Raw genomic sequence first — 19,220 nt, forward strand, 5'->3', positions numbered from 1 at the left:
ATAAAACCCTGGCAGATGTATCGTTAACTGCCTCCCCCCCCAACTTCCCACTTTTGCCCCTCCCTCTCCCCCTTCACACTCAGGACAGGCGATCGGGAGGAAAAGAAGGACAGAGAGAAGAGAGTTGGAAAAATTAAAGATGTTTTACTAATGCTACTAATAAGAATAGAGAAAATAATACAAAATATACAAAACCAATCTTGAAAGTCTCAGCAACTGCAGAGCCGACACCCAAAGTCCTGGATTAGACTCTGCAGCCAACCGGAGCTGGATTCAGTCTCTCACTAGGCCTCAGTTTGCAGGGACGACTAGCAAGGTCCTCTCCTAATGTCGGCCATAAGCAGAAGGGAAAAAAGCAAAGGCAAAAGGGAAAAAGGACGAGATCCTCGTGATCTCCCACTTTTATATGAAGTATTCACGTGAATGGAATGTTTTACACAGTTGGTCAGTTTCTTGGTCACCGGTTTCTCGTTGCCCCTCTCGCGAGATGTCCATCCGTGCTTATCAATAAGTTTGCATTCCATTGCTATGTTTACCAAAACATGTGTCTGGTTCTCCAGGAAAATGCAGTTAATATGAAGGCTTTAGCTGACAGGCAAAATTCACTGAAAGAGAAACTTGTTTTTAACAAAACCAGGACACTTTCCCATTTTTTGTTTTGGTAATGTTAATTCTAATTTTTTTTCTATACTCTATTATAACAAATTCTAAGTTTTCAACTACATAAATAAGCTATCTTCATCATCACTCTCTATTTCTGACATGTTATTTTATCATATAACTATATTCAAGTTCCAGTGAATTTAATGTTATACAGTCTGGGAATAATTTATGTCTTTGTGTGCTTACTGAACACAAAGAAATCTTTAGGATTATGTTCTATGGACAGTTTTTTAATAGTCATTAATAGAGATGCAAAATTGTTTCTTAGTTAAGCCTCTACCACCTTTACCTTTTATTATTTGGAAGAGAATTGATTTTCATTTTCTACATCATAAATACGGAAAATTATTTAACTTGCCTGTGGCACTATTTTACAAAAATAATTACAAATAATTCTGAAGTGAAGACTTCCATATTCCTCTGTAGAGATCTTTTAAATGGCTTCTTTATTTGTTTTTTTGTGAGTTTACATTGACATAACTTCTCTATTCTTACAGGATTTTTTACTAAAAACCTGTATTACAACTATTTTAAAAGTACACATTTTATTGTTATTGCTTTTCTGTTTACCTCACCATTATTAGTACTTTACTTGCTTTCCTGTGTTACTTTCAAAAAATCTGCTACACATAAGGTAGATGAAACAATATTTTTGAGCACTTTGTCTTTAATAATTTAATATCAAGATGGCTAGGCTAAGCTGATATCTGGCTTCCTTTGTAGTCAACAAGAAGAGAGATTCTCCTCCAAAAGGTGATTCATCCCACTTTAATTGTCTGTTACCTTCTGTGCAGTGACCATAACAGACTTAACTCATCCAGAAGGGTTATTTTCTTGATTGTAGCAGAGGTTAAATTTGAGAAAGTATTGAGCTACTCAGAAGTGGTAAGCAATTTTTTTCAATGGGTGCTTGAAGTAGTCTTAAAAAAAAAAAAAAAAAAAAAAAAAAAGCAATGTGCTTATTGCGTTCAGGTGATTTTAAATATAGACAAAACCTGCAGATTCTTCAGAATCACAATTTTTTTTTCCCAAATATTGTGTTAATTCTATCTGAGATGCTAAACTTGGTCTTCAGTTGAGACAGTGTGAGAACTAGGCTTCTTAACTTCTAAATTTATTTTGAGATATTTTGGTTCCTAAGTCACCGATATTTTTAACATCTAAATATGAATCCAGTACTTTTTTCAATAATTATGGTGTGTAACTGAAAAACAGTTTTCTGGAACCTCCTTAGAAATAAATAACAAGTGAAAATTGCTGCAGAATGTGTACTGTGTAGTTACAATTAGCATCTCACGACAGCAACTGATTATTTAATTTTTTATGCTTAGAAGAGTTGCCACTGAACACAGGCCCAATCCCAGAATCAAAGAAGGTATAGAAGTGTATCTTGCAGCCTGTAAAATTCTTTAAAAATAAGCATAATTTTAAGAATCAAAGTTATAGATTATGTATAAATTAAGCAGATTATTTTTATCTAGTATCCCATATGGCACCCTGAGAACGATTTTCAAGCATTTGATTGCATTTTGCAGTTTTCTGTGCCTTTCCCTCTGTTGTCTTTCGCAACAGAAGTAAGTAATATTTTCTTTCTATTACAGAATAGAATTTTTGGGCAGCTAGAGAAAAGATGAAATATGGTTCATACACTACAGCATAATCGTTAATGAAACAGTTAATATATTACTGTTGTTGACTTAAGCACAGAAGCCCAGATACTCTCATTCCTGGATTGTGCTACTTCCTCTTTGCTAGGTAAATATTTCTATGTATGCTTTCGAAGCCAAAGGTTAAGGTATAGAGTTTTTCAACCCTTTTGGAAAAGGAGAAGATAAGGTGAAAAGGCCATTTAAAACAGCAAGTAATTAATTGAGTCTCTCTCTTAACAGGAAGAAGGTCAAGTGCACATAACTATTGTGATTACACAGTCTGCATTACAAGTGGCTGAGTTGTTTAACGTCCAAGTGGCTAGATTAGAATGCTGAGAACCAATTAAATGAGATTTTACTTCAAAATAATAGTTATGCTTCTGAGTTACTATAGTTTTTTGAGGTTTTTCAGGGTGACTTCTCATATAGTTTTGCAGGACCGATTAGTTTTATTGTAGTGAAACATTTTAATTAGAGTTTTTAATTTTTCTCTTTTATTTTTTTTTTTCCTTGCCTCACTTCAGCTTTTTTTTTTTTAAATGGTAATTTCTAATGGAGATGTATTTAATTTTTTTTTTTGCTGTCTTTTCCTTGACTTTGTCTTAGATGTAATTCAGAAAATTTTTCAGATGCACAATTTTGATTGCTGGATCCAAAGTGTAGAAAGGCTTGCTTAATTTTGTCACATTGGAATGATACATCTGATTTGCACTGGGGAGAATCTATAGTTATCCACTGTCAAATATCTAAATTATTTGTGATAACCTTTCAACATCTATGAAAAATGCTGAAAATCTGCTGCTACTGATGTCTCATCTAACAATGAGGCTGCAATGCTGTAGATATATCAGAGAAAGCCCAATTGCAGAAGTATGCAGATATTTATTCTTTTCCCTCCAATTCCTTCTTCATCTTAGTGTAGGAGATCTCTGCTAAATAGCGTCTGGTACCAGGAAATATATTATGGAAGGGTATTTACTGTGGAAGCTATTATTTTTCTGGTTGTACTACCCTTGGAGAAACACTTTCTTGCTCTGTTTGAAAACTCAAAACTAAATCAGAATATAGAGAGGAGCTCAGGAGTGGGGCCCATGGGAAAGGGAGAGAAGGAACAAGCATGGATATCCAAGAACTGCAGAGCTTGGGAGAATTGTTTACATGTTCTAATTATTGCATTGCTATATGGCAAAGTGTATGACTCCTTTACTGAGGCTTTATGCAGGATATGTATTCAGATTGTTATTTTTGCTTAGAGATTGCTCAGAATTCCCCATGAAGTTTCAAGGATGCATTATTTTCGGTTACGTGCAAATAGTTTAAAATTTAAGAAAAATGAAATAATACCTTTCCAACAGTGCCTGCTTGCAATCTGTAATTGTTATAAAACACTACTTTCAGTAAAAACAAAATCGTTTTTTGGCAGTGAGTGAGTTTGCTTTTTAACAGAGGTTTGACTAAGAAACGCTAATGTAACATGGAGTTAAATTAAGAATTGCAAGATGTTATTAGAAGTACAGTCTTCCTCATATTTTTAATTGTATCTTTATACATATTTTCCATTGGAGCTGCTGAGCAAACCAAGCATTACTGGAACTTATGCCTAACCAGTTGTTGCAACTGCTGTCTTGAAGTACTTACTTCGTAAATGAGGAGCGAAAAATGGTGAATTTTCAAAATGTTTCACTAAACCTGCATTTATTAGGACTGGGGCCTGCTTCTTCAAATTTAGTCCAGAGGGAATCCAGAAGCAGTTGAAGAATGTTTTCTCTTGCTCTCATTATCTGCCAACATTGTCAAAATGACATATGAATTCTGCATAATATTTCTGTTTGAAAAAATTACTAATCTATCACTGCTTTTAAAGTTATAACGCTGGTCAAAACTGGTTCAAACATTGCTACTGGCAGGTGAGCATGGACTCAAACAGCTCTTTTATTGTATGGAACACCATTTGGAAAATGCCTCTTTAGTAGCTGAAGGGTGAGAAAGTCAAAGGAGAAAATACAAATAACTTCAAGACTTGCAATAAATTTCCAATTTTATAACAAAGAGCCTTAGGAATGTCTTATCTGAAAAAAATGGCCACGTTTTATTTCTCAGTCTATCAGTAGAAGCTAAAATATGGTTCAGGTCAATGAATTCAGAAATATGTGTTGTCAGACAAACCTGTTGTGTTTTATAAATAAAATTACAAACCAACTAGATAACCATAATTTGGTAAAGGTCGTATTGGGTTTCTCCAGGGATTCTTTTTACTACCACATAATATCCTGATCTAGAAACTTGCCTTTTATGGAATTAATGTAGGCCACATTAGACAGATTATAAACAGGCTCAGTTCAGCTGTGAAGACATAGATATGGTTGGAGAGACATCTGTGAATGATATTTCCAGCAGATTGCATTGTGGTCCAAAGCCAGGTACTGTTTTTGTCAATTGTTTTCATAATCATTGGCTAAGCTTGCAAACAACACAGAGATAGACAAGACAGTAAATATTAACAATAAGGCAGCTATGTCATTACAGCATGAACGGAATCACATGGTTACCATTCAGACCCATACGTTACAGAATGTGAAGTGGAAGTAGTAATCAAAGCTTTATTGCTTAACTGTTTTAGCAATGAGTTTACTCAAAAGATTTAGATGTCACTTTTTGTATCCTTTTAACATCAGCTCCTAGAAAGAAAAGAATGAACTTTTTGCCTGAATATACAAAATGGAATATTAAGAAACAGGAAAGGGATTTTCCATTGAGCCAGCATGATCAAAACAGGTTACTCAATTTATTATTAAGTATAGTAATAATCCAAGCTGAATAATACTAGGTTCTTATGTCTGTATGCCAAGAAGAATACTGAAATGTTGGAGGAAATTTGAAGTATGGCCACAAACGTGGTCCTGGAACTAGAAAACTAACTGTATGCTAAGAAGTTTAAGCCATTGTAGCTGATGAATCCAAGAGACATTTAATTAGGACTGTTGTGCCTAAATCTTTCTGCATGAAGAAGAAATAAAATATTGAGGATTTTTATGCCTTGGAGGAGAAGGCATGAAGTTGAAATCGAAGTTGGATAAATTCAATTTTGAATGCAGATGCAATTTTCTTATAGCAAGGATAATTAAACTTGGGAGTAATTTCTCTGGATGTTAGCCTCATTGTCGCTCAGAATATTTGAGACAAGATATCAAAACCTTCTCTAAAAATAGCTTATAATAGAATTAGTTACTATCCAATAAGACAAAAAATATTCTGTGGGCTACAGCAGTTAATCAACGTGATCAGTACTGTGTCTTCTGGAATCAGAGCCTGCATCCCAGACAAAGGATATTGTATTTTAAGGTATCAACATCATGATTCTTCCTATATTTGAATAAAACTAAAGGCTGTATAGAGTTACAAGTGAAAAAGAATTTATGTTGCAAGGCACCTCTGGTGATTATCTAGTCCTACCCACCACTCAGCGCAGGTTCAAGTCTGAAGCTGGGTCAGGCTGCTTAGAGCCTGGTCCAGTCACACCTTGAGCACCTCTGTGATTCCCAGCCTCTTTGGGAACCCTGCACTACTGCTTAACCACATGCAGTGTGAAAACTTTTCTGGCATCCAACTGGAATTTCCTTTGCTGCAACTCATGCTGTTTCCTTACCTCCTTCTGCTCTGCGCCTCTCTAAAAAGTCTGAATTCCTAATCACCAGTTAGATAGATGACAACAGCATTTAAATCCTTTGTCTCATATCTGATCTGAACAAACCCAATTTCCTTAGCCACTGCAGTTACATTACTCTTCTGTTACTATTATTTTGCTGGTCTGTCACTTTTTTGCAATTGTCAATATATTTCTTGTACTGGTGAGTTCAAACTGAACACAGATATTGGACCTGGTTAATGGATACATTTAGTGCAGCAATTCCATATAATAGAAATTGACAACAGAAATGACAGAAAAAAAAATAATAAGTGTCATCCTTTTGCTATTTTCCGCAATATAGAAATTGTTTCAGAACCTGTGATGTAATTAGTTAAATATTATGTTTATTATGAGATTCGTTATCTGCATAAAGAAGTATGGAATTTAGATAAAAGTTACGGACTGGGAAAAAATGAACGGATTAAAAATCTTTTTATTTGGAACATATGGGCATATATTAAGTAAATTTGCATTCTTTTACCACATTTAGAGACTACTATATTGGATCTGGTTTATCATAGCTATAATACTGGGAGGGATGAAAGCATAGATGTTGCTACATAGTTCCTGCTGTATGGAGTTTGAGCACCAACTGCTGTGATGGCAACAGGAAGCTTCTTCATCAAAGAACAAGGCCACAAAACTTTTTTTGAGGGTAAACATTTTTGTCTCTTGTATGATACATCCATGTAAAACTCCCTCTTTATCTTATTAAGCAAGTTCAGAAAATAAGGATGAGATAGTCCACGTCCTCTCTGTTTCCCACAGCATTCTCCTGGAGAAACTGGCAGCTCATGGCTTGGATCAGTGTACTCTTCACTGGGTGAAGAACTGGCTGGATGGCCGGGCCCAAAGAGTTGGGCTGAATGTCGTCAAGTCCGGTTGGAGAATGATCATGAGTGGTATTCCCCAGGGATCAATACTGGGGCCAGTTCTGTTTAATCTCTTTATCAATGGTCTGGATGAGGGATCTGGATCTGGATCAAGTGCACCTTCAAAGTGCACCTTCAGTAACTTTGCAGGTGACACCAAGTTGGGTGGGAGTGCTGATCTGCTCGAGGGTTGGATGGCCACAATGGTCATTCTCCTGAGGTGCCTGAAAAAAGAACACTGTTGTTTAAAGAGAAATTGGTAACGAAGTGTTATCCTCAAACTTGATGGCTTGAGGAGGACACTGGTAGACTAGCCTGTTTTCTACTTTTCTTCATAGAAAAAGTAAAAGTGACTATGAGTGGAGTAGAATTTAATCTGCATTTAAGAAGATTTTTTTTTGCTAGTGTATTCCTGATGTGCTGCTAACTGCTACTTGTGTATTATTATTTGTAATGTGCTTGGGATTTTCATAGTCATTCTGTTTCTACTTGTACTGCTGTCCCTAATTCATGCATATTCAGAATGGTTATATGCAGATGAGGAAATATTTTTACTGAGGAAAATGTAAGGTTGACTTTTTGAGAGACTGACTTGGAAAATGGTCAAGGAATGGTGGCTGCTGTGTGAAGCATCAGATATGGATTTGACTGGTAAATATATGGATGGTTGTTATTAATTCATATTAATGATATTTATGTCTTCTGAGTGCCATCTTCGGGAGAAAAAATACATTAATTGTGTGTAAGGAAGCTCATCTTTTCCCATACAATATCACTTAAAAGGAACACGCTTTAATATGAACTTTCATATAAGCAGAATGGAAATACACAATGTAATTTAGGAGTGGTGTAAACAAGCAAACCAACAGTTTCTTTGTGTGTATATATATATATATATATATATAAAAATTTATTTATTCCGTTATGTTTTGGAAAAATCCCATTTTTGAAGGGTTTTTTTTGTTACCCTGATATCAGTGACCCAGGAGTACTAAACAATTACCAGTTTAGTACTTGAGACTTTTCTTTCTACTTCCTTTTTAGTTTGTTCTATACCAGCTGCAAAATTTCAGAGAAAGAATTTACTTATATCTATGTGGTCTTGTGATTTCCATAATCAATGAAATCCCAGTGTTACACTAAACACCTTTCAGGAAGGCATCAATATCCATCACTTCAGAACTAGTCTCTCTTACCACCTGTTCAATCATTGTGGCTCTTGAACAAACCATTCTGATTGCCTCTTGAAAATACTTTGAAAATACTTGTTTTAAAATTGCCTGTGTTATTGGCCAGTTGGAGCCTGCTGCTCCCTCTCTTATCAGTTCTTTGCCATTTTCATGAATTATAATCAGAACATTAGTATAAAGATTATTTTTAAGCTATTTTGGCTTCAAATAGTAAAAATATTCCAGATTTCTAATAACATCTACAAGGAATTCCTTGAAGTCTTTCTGCTAAATGATGTGATTTGGTTAAATATGTCATTGCTGTTAGGAAAGCAACCACACTTAGAACAAATACTCATATCTCAGATTTAGAGTGATGTTTATTCAAGGTCATTGCAATTTTTTTGCACAAGGAAGGCAAATTAAGGGAGAGAACAGTAATTACATTACAATATATACATACTAATCGAGTGATAATGTATACAGGGGGAATTTCAAAGAACCTCTGGAAGTAAGGTGTTAAACCAGAACAGAATTTTGAAAGAGCAAACTTAAAATTTGATTTAATTTGGTCTTTAAGAAATGCATAGTTTGTCACATATGTATTATATTGTCAGTTACTTACATTTTACATTAAAATACTACGGTCTGAGCCTAAATTAATAAAAAAATATACTATAGGGTGTTGTTTTTTCTTAGACTTGAATGAGTGTGGGTTGAAGCCTGCTAGGGAGCAGCATCAAAAAGTGCTGTGGGTACTCCAGATATTTGAATCATACGAGCATCTAAAACTTGATTAATTCCTCTCGAGGCTGAAATGTAAAATATTATTAAAATGTGTCTTCTCAGCCTGATAAAAAACATGAAAGACAAGACTGAACTGGAATATACAACTCTTTGTGTAAAATTAATGCTAAATAAAATATTACTGTAAATGACATAGTGATTTAAAAATTCCAGTGATGACTAGGAAAGCAAATTATTGTCCTTATTCATGTTCACTGCTCCATGCTGCCTTGTGAAAAGAGGGTTTTCAGGCTTGGTGAACTGTAAAGTGAAACTATTTGATATTTTGAAATTCAAAATTATGCTTCTTGATTTTTTTTTAATTACAGTGAAATATAAATGCATTACAAATCTATTGACACATACACACAAATAAAACCACTTTAAAAATGTTTAGAATACTTCTTTGGCTTCATATTAAAAATTGAGTAAGCCTAACTATTTTTCTTTTCAACTTTTGGAACTGAAAGTGAACGGCAAATACTTTTAGTCGTGCAGCACTGTGGACAGATTTTTCATGCAGATTCATCTCAGCTTTGCTTTCAAAGGAAATATAATCTAGTGTGCTACCAGCTGACTATAGATGAGCTCAAAGGTACTGGTCTGTTGTGAGGATGGCATGGCCATTGTTTTTAGGCATGAAAAATGCAATATAAAGCTCTTGTGATTGCATGTCTAGCAGGCTGTACTTGGAATCTAATATAAATATCCCAAGCATCAGCAGAAAATCAAAACCGTTTGTTCCTTCACTGACTTTCCCATATACAATCAGCAAATAAAAATATTTTTTAAATAACCTGAAAACAGTCTATTGAGTTTGTATAGGTATAAAATTAAAAGTGAAGAATGAAGAACAAAAAAAGGGGGGCGGTAAGGTATGTAAAAAATAAAGACATTTTATGGTGCACATATTTCTACACTAACCTGTCAAAACTATGCATGATCAGAGTCCACAGAATAAAACATGCTTACAGGAAAATAACTTGAAGTGAAAACATGGTGTTGCATTACGAAGCTTTGGATAAAGCTGAAACTTTCAGATAACTTTACAACTTTTTTTAAATTTCCAAAATTCCCTAGGCAAGGTTTACCTAAATTAGTGATAGATATGAATATAGCATAAGGACATTTTTTTTTTCCACACAGTGAGTGAATAACATGAATGTTTAAACATAGTGATGTTAATGTTTGATGGGGAATTCTGGTTTTAATACATTAATCTATTTGCAAAGGTACCATCCTCATTGGTAGTGGGATATTCTACATTTAATGTTGAGGAGTGTATTTTTCATGATAAGGTATGTTGATTATTGTGGTGTTTGTAAGCAGGTAATTTTTCAGCATCTGCATTTCAATGGTGGTTTGCACTGAGATTACAGTAGCTTCACTTCAGGGTGAAACATAATGATTGATGATATATCAAGGAGAACAAGGAATCTCCTAATGACTTTAATAGTGTCTATTTCTTTGTGGAATTTCTTTTCATTTTCTTAAAACAACGGGAACATTACTGATTGTATAACCTTATCCCCTGTCTCAGGTCTCCTAGAAACCCTGAACAGAAGATCATTAAACGAGTGATTGCTCTTGAAGGAGACATTATCAAGTAAGTATTTTAAGCCTTAGTCTCTGAGTCTTTATAGGAATAGTGCAGCTTTTCAGTGGATTTTGAATCAGTATCCTAGCCAACGAGAAATTTCTAGTATTTTCTTTCTATCTATTCTTAACAGGGATGTCAGCATTGTACCTGTCTCCTTTTTAATGAGAGGAGAAATGCTACACAAAACTGCTCACTCTCTCATGAAAGGTACATGGGTGAAAATAATGCTTGTTTCTTAGAATATCTCTGCCACGTATTAAGGCGGGTAATTGTACAGCATTTTTTCAATGAGATTATAGGGCTGTGATTTTTCATTTAGAGAGTCCAGCTTCAGTTTCATACTGTGGCTGGCAAACAAAAGTAGGGTTTAATTAGTTTTATATGTTTGTTTGATTGTGTGGTTGGTTTTGGTGTTTGTTTGTTTGTTTGTTTTTTATTTTAGAGACAAAGAACCCTCACAGATGACTGCCTTCACTGCAGTGCGTAGGAATCTGTAGGGAATATGGTGGAACTGATTTTGAATAAATTATTCTATTGGAAAAAAAAACTGTAGCAAGGGTAGACACTGGAGTACTTCAAGACTTGGTTTACTCTGACAGATAGACCTCCTACTGGGGCTAGTTGGAAATAAATTACTAGTAGATGTAAATCAAATGCTTTTGTGGGAGCAGTATTATTTTGATGAAAATGCTTGTTTGAAAGGATTTCTTTTCCCAGGTAGAGAATAGAGCTGGCATAGATCTGGGAGGGTAAATCCCTAGTTTCCCACACTAAGATATGAATGACCCTGGGAGCTCTCAGACAATATGGCAGACTGAGACTCAATTAGTTTAGTAAATGATTCTTGCTCTGGTGTAGTGAATACTTAAGAAGTTCTTGGCAGCTTTAATTCAAATCAAGGATTTGAGTGTGGTATCAATGTGCTCTAATTAATAGCAGCACTGGTGGGTGATTCAGCACTATGGAATATATCTGTGTATTTTTTTTTTTTCCTCTTGCAGTAGATATAATTTATGTTTTATCGTAAAATTCCAAATTACCTCAGTTGGAGAAATGAAACTAAATTCTGACATTTTTGCTGAAGCAAAATATCTGAAATGACAGACACTAAGAAGATAATTTTATGTCCAAAACCTATGGACATCTACAGCTAAAACTAGCTATCACTTCAAAGAACTAAAAGATAGGAACAGCGTGTTCTACTGACTGGTGCCTTTTATAGACTTAGGTCCTTATGAAGGTCCTTAATGTGGTTGATATTAGTGCTGTAATTCATATAAGACTGTTAGTCATGATTCACTATTCCTCATTCATTCCTGTAGCAATATCAGAAAGAGACAGCAATATTAGGCAACTTCAAGTGTTACTTTTAACTGTTCTGTATTATTAACGTATTTGTCTGAATTTTGAAAACTGAATGTAGTTTCTGATAACACAAAAGACATTTAATAACTTAAATTGCAGCTGTAGGATAGTAATGATGCTGTACATTCAAATACCTTAATACTCTGAATTTTCATTAACTTCGGTGGGTGTTCTTGGCCAAATGGACAAAAGTGTGGGGCGTAAGCTGTGAGAGTGTGTGCAGAGTACCAATGAGCCTGTAGGTTAGTGACCCACTCATATGTAAAGAGGGCTGTACAATGATCCTAATTTGTCTTTGGTAAAACAGATTAGATTAATTTATTGGTAGAAATATTAATCTCAGTATTTCAGATATGTTTTTTCTATTTGAACACATGAAAATTGTTGTTCAGCTCTTTGCTTTAACTGTAGAAACTAGTTTTTAGCTAAAGAATAAATTATTGGACTATTATAACTCAGTAAGTTTTTATTAAATATTATTGTCCCTTCATTGTGCATGTGCAGGAAATGTAAGTAATACTTGACACTTTTCATACTTTACTAGAGTAAAGCAAACACTTAGATAATAAGATAAAACAACAAAGCTGGCAAGATTTTTCTAAAATATTTATTAGTTTTGTAATGATACTGCAAGGATATTTGTGACTGAAGCAGACAACTGGTAAATTAAAGCATGTATAGAAAACATAAACAGAGCATTTCAACTCCTATTTGATGTCTGAAGACAGTTTTTATTACAAACCAAGAAGAATTGGTTTTGATATTTTAAGATTCTATGTGTATATATTTTTATATATTGAATTATTCCTGATCAGCATAATATGATGCTCGGAATGAAACTGAAAGTAAAATGGATCATGTACAAAAATGTATCTGAAAATACAGGACTCTTCCCTGTTGTTCTGACTGGTTTTTTGATATGGATAAAATATGATGCACAACTAATATATACGGACCTTAGAGGAAAATTTGAACATCCTCATTCCTAATATCAGGTCTTTGAGGTGAAGTGTATATGCCTGTATGCTAAAACCTCCACTTCTGTAAGCCTTTTGGTGCTCTATTGATCAGTCAGGATTCCTTCTTGCTGAGAAAACCTCCAGTCTCACTGCAGAGCAATTGTGTCAGTTCCAGGGTACAGGGGAGTGGGAATCACCAGTCAGGTAGGGTGCGGTTCTAGCACTTATGGGCCTCTTTGTGTGATGGTTTTGCAGAGAGGTGGTAGTTGTATAGAGAGTTGAGTTGTGTTGGACATTTTATCTGGAATGTCAAATGAAATGCACAAAGTCCATCTGTTGCTTTGCTAATTTTGTTTGGTGTCATGTGCCAGAATTAATTAATAAACACTTTCAATGGTGAGTCTTACAGTCTTCCATCATGAAAAAAGGCTTGTGAAAAATTATGAGTTGGAAGGTATTTTCATTTAATGCTCCATGAGATAGGTGATAGATGATGTGGTCTGTGAGTCTGTAGTTATGCTTTCATAGATGAATGAATCATCTTTATTCAATCCATTTGGTGCACAATGCTGTGTTTTTCCATGTAATCAATTAAAATAAGTTAGCTAGTATTTTACTGTTTGTTAATTACTGAAACTAATGAAAGATCAAATAAATAGACCCATTAATACTTGATCTCAGGTGTTAGGACTCTACAGCAGAAAAGTCCTGTTTTTCAGTTCTTCATTTCTGAAAGCATTAAACAAGATAAAAATAGTGACATTTTGAAAATATTAATGACTAAGTTCTAGTTTTTGAAAAGAAACGTAGGTGAAAGATCTATAATGAGTCTCTTATGACCTTTCATTTTGTATTTTTCAGGTAGTCAGACATTATGGACTACATAATACTTCACCTTTTGAAATATGCTTTGAGAGATTGAAAAATGCTACAAACTCACTGAATAAAAATTCTGTCATTTCAGTTTTCTGATTTTGTTTCCAGTGTAGTTCATAGTCTAGGTGAAGTGAGTTTTGTAGTGTCTTGTAAATCCCCAGAAGTGAATAGAACAGAATAGAATATTTCAGTTGGAAAGGACCCACAAGGATCATCTAGTCCGACTGCCTGACCACTTCAGGGCTGAACAACAGTTAAAGTGTGTTATTAAGGGCACTGTCTAAATGCCTTTTAAACACTGACAGGCTTAGGGCATTGACCACACCTCTAGGAAGCCCGTTCCAGTTTGTTTGACCACCCTTTCTGTAAAGAAGTGCTTCCTGTTGTCCAGTCTAAACCTCCCTAGCACAGCTTTGAACCACTCCCACAGGTTCTATCACTGGACACCAGGGAGAAGGGATCGGCACCTCCCTCCACTTCCCCTGCTCAGGCAGCTGTAGAGAACAATGGGGTCATCCCCCAGCCTCCTTTTCTCCAAACTAGACAAGCCTAAAGTTCTCAGATGCTCCTCATATGACATGCCTTCCAGCCCTTTCTCCAGCTTTGTTGCCCTCCTCTGGTTGCATTCAAGGACTTTCACATCCTTCTTAAATGGTGGGTCCCAGAACTGCACACAGTGCTCCAGGTGGGGCTGCACCAACACTGAATGCAGTGGGATAATCACCTCTTTTGACTGGCTGGTTATGCTGTGTTTGATGCACCCAGAATGAGGTTTGCCCTCTTGGCTGCCAGAACAAATGTACTACATGCCACAAACCTATAAAAAAAAAATAATTTGGATAAGCTAGTAGGACTTCCTCCTCAAAAAGATTTGAAGTATAGACAGAAAATCACCATTTAGTCCTTGAGAATGAATCTATAGTTCAGTTTGTATATAGACGATATTGCAAAGTGTATCTCTCATAGATCAGATTTTGTTTTGTCTTCCCTGGATTCACAGGAGATTTAACTTTAAGTAGAAAATCATTACAATGATTCTTGAAGACTGTTTAAAATGGTAATTCTTGTAAAGGAGGCCTTCTTTTAAAAGTCAGTATAATCTAATTTGTTAAAAATTGTTAGTATTATAAAACACTTTGAATAACTTGAAATTAAACTTATTAAAACTCATTTATTTTAAATGCACTAGTGGAAATTCAAAAATCTATAGTAATCTATCACAGATGACTTTTGGTATGTTTTCAGTAACACAAATAAAGAAGGTTTATGCAAAGTAAAAAATATTAAAATTGGAATTAAACTAGCAACATTTAAAATTAAGTCTGTTCAGTAACTTCCTGAACTTATTTGTTTTCCTTCTTTTTGTCACAGTTGCACAGGTCTGCAGGAGCTTGGTGTGCCAATTATATTTCTTTCATTTAATTTTTTGCTTCTCAATACTGTATGTGATTTAAGAATAATGTGTGAGTCCCTACCAAGAGTAATTTTGAAAAGTTTTGTCCAGGGATATTGTTCGGCTCTGTAGGAGTCAGTGTTCTGAGGACCAAATGCTCCATGCAGGTGTTTGATTGCTTTTTTTTTTTTTCCTCAGAAAGTAGGTGGCATCCAATATCCCTCCACTATGAAAAAGACAATCAACAAGTTTTCTTACTGTTGTGCTTTTTTGTTTGTTTGTTTGGGTTTTTTTTCACCGAACCAGCTCAATTTCATCGGATAGTCGTGGCTGCTGTTTGGTTTCACTTAGGACTAAGGACAGTTGTCAACAAACCAGCTGTCTTCATACAGACACTCTATGACTTGAGATGAAATTGTGTTAGATTATACCAAAAAGATACTGCATGCCTCTAGGAAGCAGAATAGCCTTCAGAAAAACTCCAACTTTGCCAGTTTTGTGGCACAACAATACCTGTATACAGGGCAACCACCTGGCAGTAATTGCATCCAGACCTTTGCCATTTAATCACACAGAATTAATTTTATGTTCACTAGAGCTGTAGTAAGAGTCCTCTTGTTCCCTCTCCACCCTGACATATACACAAAGACCTCTGGTAACTATTCTGAGGTACTGGTGATGTGCTAAGGTACTGCTTCCAATGGCTCATAGTGAGAATAGCAAAATAGAGTATCAGTAAAAGACATCAAAAGACTAGGAATCACAGCTGATCACAATATACAGGCTATGTTTGTGGCTGAATCCCATTTTCTTCTTCCTCAAAGTCCATTGTCTCTGTCCTTGAGCTTTGAATATAGATCTGTGAGTATCGAGATCCACATTGACAAGAGTGCTAGTGAGATCGACAGAAATGAGAACTGATTGTACTCTACAGAGGCACAGCACTGTCCTCAGAGATTACACATTTTGGAACATCTTTCCTTTTGACTAATTGCAGGCTTCATATTGTTCTGTCTTTGTACTTTATGTACCTAAAGGAAGCAGTAGTAGTCAAACTGCCTCTTAGATGAAAAGCCCTTTATCTTCCAAAATATTTTTACTTTTTGGCCATGTGTACTGAACACATAACTCATAGGATTTTGTGCAGTTTATTTTGCGCTACTTATAGTTAGGTACTGATGGGATTTTTTTCAAGCCAATGAAAGTTTTCGCTAGGTTCCAGGTATACTGCTCTGTCATGACTCTTCAGCATTGATCATATTCCTGCAAGACTCCTAAATAGAGTTTCCATTGATTTTTATTCCATTTCTATATGCAGAGTCCTTGCATGGCTGGACTCCATTTCTGTAAATGCAAATGTATATTGGTGCAGTGTCTTCAAGCCACGAAAACAATCTGACAAATCAGAGATGAAGATTTTCTGTAACCATAATGAATTTCTAAGGCTGTGCAGATCTTTAGGCCTGGTGATGAAGGTCTGCAGAGCTGAATTTCTAAAATTTGGTATTCTTCATCTCCATTATAAAATTTGGATAAATGTCTTTGCATTAGATTTTGGTTGCCTAATATTTAAGAAAGGTGCATGAAGAGGTAGAAAGATTAAGGATAGAAAGTTAAATTTCAGGAAAAAAATGTACAAATGTGCTGCCTTTTGTTTTCAGAAAATAAGTGTAAAATAATTTTTCACAAAGGCAAAAAGTAAGAAAATGAAAAAAAATGAAAATGCATAGTTTTCCAGACTAATGTTTTACTTTTTTTTTTTCCCATATTGGATAGTGTGAGTGTTAATATTAGAGCAGAATTTATTAATTGTTTCATGCAGTAAGGTCTTCATTCCTTTAATATCTGTAACATTTTAAAGACATATTTTCTTCTTAAGATACAGATACCAGCAGTAAAATTGCCAAAAGATTGCGTGTATCAATACCATTTCTCTGATATTTCAGTCGGTTTCATTTTTCAAAATTAATTGAAAGAAATGGAGTTACAATGTAGATCCAGTATGACCTCTGGAACTCTTAATATAGAAAGGAAAAAGACAGTGCAATGTGATCCTCTTAGATTGTACAGAATTTGCCATGTAGGCTTACAGAAGAAAAAAAGAAACAACATATCCTATTACCTCTGAAGTGAGGAGGTTGGATTTGGACAACACTGAGAGACAATAAAAGAGACACCATCAATAACACTAGCTTTCACAGAATTACTATTCAGACTAAAGTACTAAAAATGGAGTATGGAGTTGCAATTGCAAAATGTATTCAGCTACTCTCTATTAGTGTGCATCTGAACCAACACAAATGACAGCTGCATCTACAGGGGGGAGAAAGGATTTTTTATTATTTCTTCCTTTTTTTTTTTTTTCCTCCCCCTTTGTTTAATTAGAGAAGCAACTCTCTAAAACGCAAAAAGCAGCATCTCTTTTAAGATAGCATATCTGTGAACACTGTGCATAACGAGTCTCGGTGGTGTTCAAAGACTATTTTAATCTGGCAGAGTAATAAACAGTGGGGAAGTTTTTTAAATGCTCTGTAGGCAGCTTGGAGTAAGATTTCTCATGGCTTTCAATAAATCCCTGTAGTTAGGCAGCCCATGGTTATTGTGAAGTATACACCAATATATGCAGGAAGTGTAACTGCAGACACTTATTGCCAACATTTGCTGTAGCTGTGTGAAGTACCATTCTGTCTTGTGCTAATACATGTTACAGAATTAAGAGAAAAGAGGCAGACAAGCATTTTATGTGCTTATCATTGAAAACTACAAGAATGGGGAACAGAAATCTGGGAGAGGAGTTGGGAAGAGCATTGCTGAAGTATTGTGGCCTGTCTGGACTATGCTTACACCAGCACCTGACAGCAGGTAAATTCTGCTGTTTCATCCCACTGTTGGTCAGTTGTGAAGTTCTCTGTAGTATGAATATCCAGTAGATTTATGGTTACCAGTTTACTTCTGCTGACTGAGTTCCATGTGCTGGACACCTAGACCAGTGTAAGAATGGATAATGCTACCAATAGGCAGGTCTTTATTTTCTACAAAATTATTTTCTAGGATGTTGAGGCCTTTTGGTAGCTTTCAAACAGAAACATTGTGAACAGGGCTGTGGTTCACACAAATGCTGTTTTAGGAAAAGAAAACAAAGCATTGTGTCTTAGACCACACATAGACTTCTGTGTCAATTTTTGGGCAGGAAAGACATCGATAATCTGGAAGCAGTTCAGCAGAGGGCACCAAACCCTGAGGCTGCCTCGGGGCTGCAGCACTTGCCCTGTCAGGAGACGCTGGAGATATGGGACTTGTTCAGCTGGAGAAGAGGAGGCTTTGAGGTCTCCTAACAGCAAGCCCTCAGTAGCTATGGTGCGGTTAGCAAGAAGGTGGAGCCAGGCATAGTGATGCAGTGGGCATAACTTGAAACAAGAGAGGTTCAGACCAGATAGAAGAAAAGTTTTCTCCATTATGATGGTCAGGCTGTGGGGTAGTTGCCAGAGAAGCTGTGGTCTCCATCTCTGGAGGTGTTTAAGACCCTACTGGATAAAGGCCTCAGTAAACTCACTTGATCATGTAGCTAACCCTAGTTTGAGCAAAAGGTTGGACTAGAGACCTCCTGAGGGCCTTTCCACACCTGAGGTATCCTATGATTCTATAATGTTTGATACTAATTTTCAAATGTGTTACGCCACATTTAGAAGAATTTTATCTTTGTTAGAAGCTTGAACAAACGCAGTGTATTCATCTCATGTAAGAGAGAATGTCTTTTGTAAGCATTTTGATTTAAAGAAACACATTTTATTTCAGTTTCACTGAAAGTTGATTTGCTGCCAAGACAGTTAGAAAAGATGCATATGAGTATAATCAGCTCAATAGGTCATCTTTATGTAGATTTTATAAAAAGTGAGCAGCAAGTGAATAAAATGCACTAACATTTAAAAAAATCCAACAGTTAATAAAATGCTTTTATGTATTTTAATTTTCACAAATTATTTCCTTTTTGCCTTCTAAGCAAATACAGATGTCATTGATGGTGATCTGAAGTTTGGCACTGAAATCCATACTTAGGAATAAGAATAAAAGATGTGCTTAGTAAAAATGGTCTTTGTCCTGACCAATTTAGTACTTCATCTTATCAACATTTAGATGGCTGCTTAAGTGGTTTCTGGATGGAAGTTGAGCTCCATGTCAACTTTGATGCTCATCTATATG

At 35.4% G+C, this 19,220-nt stretch overlaps 1 protein-coding gene across 1 annotated transcript in view; it reads left to right on the forward strand.

The window, feature by feature from the left end:
• IMMP2L (inner mitochondrial membrane peptidase subunit 2) overlaps window positions 1-19,220 on the forward strand; it is a 464,946-nt gene that overhangs the window by 298,224 nt on the left and 147,502 nt on the right. Inside the window, exon 4 of the mRNA XM_082070640.1 lies at window positions 10,368-10,433. Coding sequence (XP_081926766.1) covers window positions 10,368-10,433 — 66 coding nt within the window. The remainder of the gene's footprint in view (window positions 1-10,367; window positions 10,434-19,220) is intronic.

The sequence above is a fragment of the Streptopelia decaocto genome (genome assembly GCF_964273445.1).
Source record: "Streptopelia decaocto genome assembly, chromosome: 1".
Lineage (NCBI taxonomy): Eukaryota > Metazoa > Chordata > Aves > Columbiformes > Columbidae > Streptopelia > Streptopelia decaocto.